Source organism: Pteropus medius, unplaced genomic scaffold (assembly GCF_902729225.1).
Source record: "Pteropus medius unplaced genomic scaffold, Ma_sr-lr_union100, whole genome shotgun sequence".
Lineage (NCBI taxonomy): Eukaryota > Metazoa > Chordata > Mammalia > Chiroptera > Pteropodidae > Pteropus > Pteropus medius.
In genome coordinates, this window is record NW_024350323.1 from 1,345,143 (window position 1) to 1,351,595 (window position 6,453).

The window sequence follows — 6,453 nt, forward strand, 5'->3', positions numbered from 1 at the left end:
TAAGAGATTAGAGCAAAGCACCTATAAGCAGCTCAGCTTTAGAGGCACCGGCCTTCTGTTTGGGCTTCTTGCCACAACAGAACAGCACCATGGTCATGGCCTTCCTCTCCCGACTAGATCTTCAGGAGATCCTCCAAACCCTCTCTGTTATGCAGTGGATCCCATTCTACATATTTCTAGGTGAGTGAACCCAAGGAGCTGGAGAGCACATGGCAACAGGCAAGAAAGAGTCCAGGAATCCACAGATAAGGATTGTGCCTCCTCACCCAAGAGGTAGCTACTGTTGAGTTCACTTGATTTCTCTCCTCCCATTTGAGGGGCATGAAGGCCAGGGGTGAGGCTGTGGTTGTTCTGGTTTAAAGATCACCCCAGCCTTCTCAGGACTGCCCCCTCTAGTTCAGAGTCATATTCGGGGGCTGGGGCAGAGGTGGTGGTGGCTTCGAGAGCTGGTGTTACTAGGTAGGTATAAGGTGATTTTCCAGGATAAGGCAATGGTGGAAGGATTCTAGAAAATCTGAGGGCTGCCTGAGTGACTCATAGACAGAATTTTGAGAAAAGGACATTTGTTCGGTGGATTCAGGTCATGGCAGCCATCGGTGCTGGTCAAATGGGCAGAGAGCTTCAAGCTTTTCCCAACTAGAAACCAGGGCTTTGTAAGCAGCCAATTACAGGGGCAAATTTGCAAACCGGACTGGGAGAAATGTCATCCTCAGGGGTGAGACATGTAGGAGGCAGCCTATTCTGATCCACAGAAGGCTATATGACACCTTAAAGCAGAAGTTTTTTTTTTTTTTACCAGGGGCCCATGGACCTTGAATTCATGGTGAGGGAGGGGTGGACACCTTCAAATTTGGATAGAAAAAAGTACCTCATTATTTTCACTAATTTCAAAGGGAAATATGAATATAGGCAACAAACCACAGAAGTGTTAGCAGTACCTGTGAACTTGTCAGTAACAGACATCACATAGATTTGTATATCATATGCCAGCTGATGCAGGCATCTTAATATTTCATTTATACTTGTGACTACTTCAAAATTCTTACAGTTATTAGAATACCATTCAGTCTGGTTACTAATTCATAAATCAAGAATCCCATGTTACTATATCACATTTTTGTAATGTTGTGATAACTGTGTTTTAATACGATGAGGTTCCTACATGTAAGTCTGTGTTTTATCTTGTGCATTTAAAAATATTACTCAGAGGAGGGTCCATAGGATTCATCAGATTGCCAAAGGACTCCATGGCCCCCAAAAGATGAAAACTTATTGAGCCTTATTGAAATCAAATCATGCCAAGCTCTTAGTCCATCAATGACTTGACTCTAGCTGTATTAAGAGAAGGAGGCAATTTTTCTATAAACATATTTGTTTCTAGTCTTTCATATTTCCTTCTTGTTTTCCTTTGCGTTTATCTTAACTTCCTCATAAAGACCCCCTTTGACAAGTTCCAGCCCTTAGCTAGGAAAGTGAGGGGAACAGAAATGTCTTCTACTCTCCAATCTACTCCACTGCCTTCTCCCAGAATAATCTTTCAAAAGCATCTTTGATTATAGCTCTTATAACCTTTCCTCAAAAATAGTTGCTGGTTTTCATTCCTACTTGATGAAACACAAATGTGTTAGCCTGGGCATTCAAGGCCCTACTCCACTCTCTGGTTTTAACCCTTTTCCAGCTCACCCCCCTACTCTTCCTCTATATGAAGCTTGTATTCCAGGCAATCTATTCACAAAACAAACAGGAAGGGTACTCCCCCACTCCTTCACCTCTGCTCAGACTATTTCTTCCACTGGAAATGCCCTGATTGCTCTTCCTGGGCAATCCAGGGACAACTCCGCCTTTGAGATATTGCTCAAGTCACAGCTTCTACACAACGTTTTCCACACAACCCAAGAGAACATCACCTCTGAAAGTTGTAAAAATAAGTTGGATAGCAACCCTTATATTCTTCGTCTCCTCTACCCAATGAGCTCCATGAGAACAGGAGCCATGTCTTGTCATTATATTTCTCATAAGACCAGGCTGGACACTAAATTGACGATTCTTTCGGATTTTTTTCCTCAGTGGAGACCTTTAAGTCTATCTCTTGTTCTTTTTTTTTCTCTCCTGGATATCTTTGTGGGGCGGGGCTGGGGAGCTGCCTTCTTTCTGTAGTTTCTTTTTAAAGTTATTTTTCATAAAAACATTTTATGTTTTTAGTTTCTGGTACTACAAAAATAGAACATAGTTTTGGAAATCAGACAGCCACTTACTTGCTGTGTGACCCTGTGCAAGTAAGTCCCTATTATTTTCTACGTGAACTTGAGCAAGTCATTCATCCTCCACCATTGTAGAAACAGAACATAGTACCTGCCTTTCAATACCATTTCGAAGATCAAAAAGGCAAGAAAATCCTCAATAGATGTTCATTTTATTTCTGTAATAAAAATTGACATTACTTGGAGCCCTACCACCTCGCCTCCTAAGACGCTGCCAACCTCGCCATTCAATCAACAAAGGAGTGATAACCCCTTCTGAGACAGGCACCCTAGACTCTGATTTCATTGTACCTTCAGGAATAATAATGAGTAACTAGGTCCTAGAAAATTAGGCATATAGAGACTTTGATACATTCCCAGCAGTCCCACAGGTCCCTTTAAGGCATCATTCACTAAACCCTCTCCTTCACCCCCTACATCCAATCATCTGCCAACTTCTGAAAATTCTACCTCCATATTATCTTTCAAATTGGTTTGAGAAATAGCAATCCATTTCAGGTTTCCATTACCTCTCATCCAAACCACTGCAACTCTTAGTTGATCTCCCTGCCTGCGGTTTCTTCTGCTCCCACAGTTGTCTCAAAGTATCCTCATTATACACAGATATGAGCATGCTACCCCTCTGCTTAATAACCTTCACTGGCGTCTCATCGCCTTCAGCATCAGGCCTGATTTCCCCAGGATCCTTTCCAGCTTCATCTCCTATTCCATGGCTTTCCAGGTTCCCTGTGTTTTTAGAGCTCACGGTGTTAACTCATGTGCCTTGGACTCCTCCATCTCCAGACCTTTGTTCAAATTCTTCCTTGTGCATGGAAGGCTCTCCCTTCACAAATCTATCTGTCACACTCCTACTTATCTTCCAAAATTCAACTTAAACCTTACCTTTTACCAAAAGCCTTCCTAGGTTCCCTAGTAGTAAAGATTGGTCTTCTCCTTGGGTTCCCACAGAATGACATTTGAACCCTGACTATATAAGATCTTGCCCTCTGGGATGTATCTGTTATTTATAGTGTCAGTCTTTCCCACTAGACTAAAAATTTCTGGAAGGCAAGAGTTTTATTTTCCACATGTGTTAGTATGAGTTAACACACACAAGGTGCTTAAGATAGCTCCTGGCATATAATAAAGACTCAACAAATGCTACATACTTTTTCTCCCAACGCTTGGAGTGAAAAGATACATGACCTCTCTGAGCCTCAGTTTATTCATATGTAAAATGGGGGTGATAAAATGATCTACCTCTCAGGGTCATGAGAGGATTAAATGAGATAGTGTACATTAAGTGCTGAACAGAGTGCTTCTTAATAAATGCTGGATACATGGTACCAGTGATCATACTTACATTATTTCCATCATTTCCATACTTAGTCTTTTTGCCCTCCTCCTTCCAACCACCAACCCTGTCCCCATGGCTTCTAGCACAGCGATCTCACATGAGGTGTACTCATTCAATGTTTGTTGATTTATTAAATTACCTTTTACTCCTACAGGTTCTTATATTTATAGTTAATTTAGATCCAGTAAGTAACCACAAAGCCACAGAAATTTCTCTTCAACAAATCTGCCATGTTCTTGGATTTCTGAAGGATTTGAGCTATCTGATTAGGATGCTAGGTTTTCACTTTACACTGGAAATAACTGGTTGCCTATAGCTTTATACACACATGCACACCCTCGAACCTCAGGCCTTTCCTTATCTGGAATGAAAGCATTGGTGATTTCTCTTCCTGATAGCTTTCACCTGCCACTTGGAGAATCTCGAAATCAAACTTTACGCTGCGCTACAATTTAATATAACAAATTTTATCATGAGTCATCTCCCTGTTCTTGGCATCGTGCTAAAGGTTGTTTTCAAGAAGCTTACTGTCTAGTAGAGAAAGGGCCAGACGTGTGAGGTACTAACTACACAAGCAGCAAAATCAAATTTGGCCAAGTAGAAGCACAAGCAATATGTTGTGGGTGTGTGGAGGAGGACACCCTTAATTCTGAGCAGAGAATCAGCAAAGATATCAAAGAGGTTCCGTGTGAGCTAAGCCTTGAAGATTGAGAACATTTTCATAGGCAGAAAGTTGCAGAGAGGGTAGTCAGAATAGGAACAGCATCACCAATGGCATAAACATGCGAAGTGACATGGTGGGTCGAGGGGACGGGAAGTAAGCTAAGGTGATTGAGCCTCTGTTTCCCATACTTCAGCCATTTGCATCCCACCTTATGGTTCTTTCCATGGCAGAGTACCATTTATGCTATTATTACTTAACATTTTTTTTCCAAATTGACTCATTTCTGTAACCTAAATTAATATATTTTAACAGGAAACTTTATATCGCTACCATGAATTTACATTTATTCACTATACATTAAAATAACTTTCCATCCATACACTACCTCAGATCATCTAGTAGGGACCACACTTTGATGAACACTGGGCTACAGCATAAGAGGTATGAGTGCAGGTACTGAGAGATAAGGCTAGGACAGTGTATGGGGCTAGTCCATGGACGGCCTTAGATGCCAAGCTAGTATGTTCAGACTTTATTCTGTTAGCAGTGGGAAAACATTGAAGGTTTTAGAGGAGACAAACGTTATGACTGCATTTTTAAAAAAATATATCTGACAGTAACATGTAAAATGGACTAGAGAGGATGACACCAGCAGGCAAAGAACAGACATGCAACTGCAGACCAGACCAGAGGAGATCAGAAGGATGAATTGCAGGGAGAGAAGTCGACAATAGCTCCAAAATATTGTAACTGTGACATTTCTCCTGAGGCCTGAAAGATGAATTGGAACCAGCCAGGCAAAGAGCTGAGGAAAGAATCTTCTAGGTAAAAAGGACAACATGTACAGAAGCCCAGAAGCTAGAGGGCAGAATGAATTGAAGTAACTGACAGGAGGACAGTATTGCAGAATGCAGAGAGCAATGAGGTGGCCGGGGCTCCATCTAGGAGGGCTTTTGGAACCAAAATTATAAGACCGGACTTGATCCTAAGAGTCATGGGAAGCCATGTTAATTGTTGAAATATTAAATTACCATCTACTCCCACAAGTTCTTATATCTATAGTTAATTTAGATCTATCTAATAAGTAACCACAAAGGCACAGAAATGCCTCTTTGATAAGCCATCCATGTTCTTAGTTATATGCTATAAAGGGACAGACTCAGATTTGCATTCAGCATGCTGGCTGCATCATGGCCCAAACAGAAGCAGTAAGCCTATTTAGAAGACACTGGCAGTCATCTTGGAGAGATAATGGTAGATTGTGTCAGGTGGTAGCATGGAGGTGGGGAATAGGATAATTCGAAAGATTTTTGGAAGACAGAACTGACAGGAACTGGTAACTGACTAAAGGTAAGCAATAATTAGAGCTTAGTGGTTAAGGGCGCAGTCTCTGGAGTAAGAAAATCTGAGTTCTCAATTCTGTTTTCCCCACCAGCTAGCTCCATGATTTCAGATAGTTATTTAACCTCTCTGAACCTGGATTCCTTATCCATGAAAGGATAAGAGAATGATTACCGTCCTAATGAAGTCCTCATGAAGAATAAATAAAATACCATAAAACAGTACTATAAATATTGCCTATTACCACATGGGGAAAGTGAGCAAGCAAGATGAATCAGAGATGATTTGAAGAAAGGACGAACTTAGATTCATACTGGTACCATCTTTAACTTAAGCTAGTAATCATTAGTAATTTGAGGCTGTACAGGTTTAAATTTATTTTTTTAAGAAAGTCAGAACCAGGGATAAAGAGAGACATTACATAGTGATAAAAGGGTCAATTCGCCAAAAAGGCAAAACTATCTTAACTGTGTATACACCTACAAACAGAACTTCAAAATACATGAAGCAAAAAGTGACAGACCTGAAAAGAAAAATAGACAAATTGACAATTATATTTGGAGACTTCCTCAAAAACCACAAACAACCAAAACTCACCCTAGATAAAATAGATAACGTATAACTATCGATTAAATTAAATTTCGATTTTTTTTTTGGAAGGTTAAAAACCTTCCGAAACAGAAATCTGCAGGCCTAGATGGTTTCGATGGCGAATCTACCAAACATTTCAAAGAATATATATTACAGATTATACACAACTTTTTCCAGAAAATAGAAGAGGAACGCTTGCCAACTCATTTATGAGGACAGACCCTGATACCAAAGCCAGACAAACCAGTAAAAAAAAAAAA

At 40.5% G+C, this 6,453-nt stretch overlaps 1 protein-coding gene across 1 annotated transcript in view; it reads left to right on the plus strand.

Moving 5' to 3' along the window:
* The window catches only part of DGAT2L6 (diacylglycerol O-acyltransferase 2 like 6), a 15,848-nt gene continuing 9,395 nt past the window's right edge, over window positions 1–6,453 (plus strand). Inside the window, exon 1 of the mRNA XM_039838946.1 lies at window positions 1–180. Within this exon, the coding sequence (XP_039694880.1) occupies window positions 90–180 (91 nt within the window). The 5' untranslated portion in view covers window positions 1–89. The remainder of the gene's footprint in view (window positions 181–6,453) is intronic.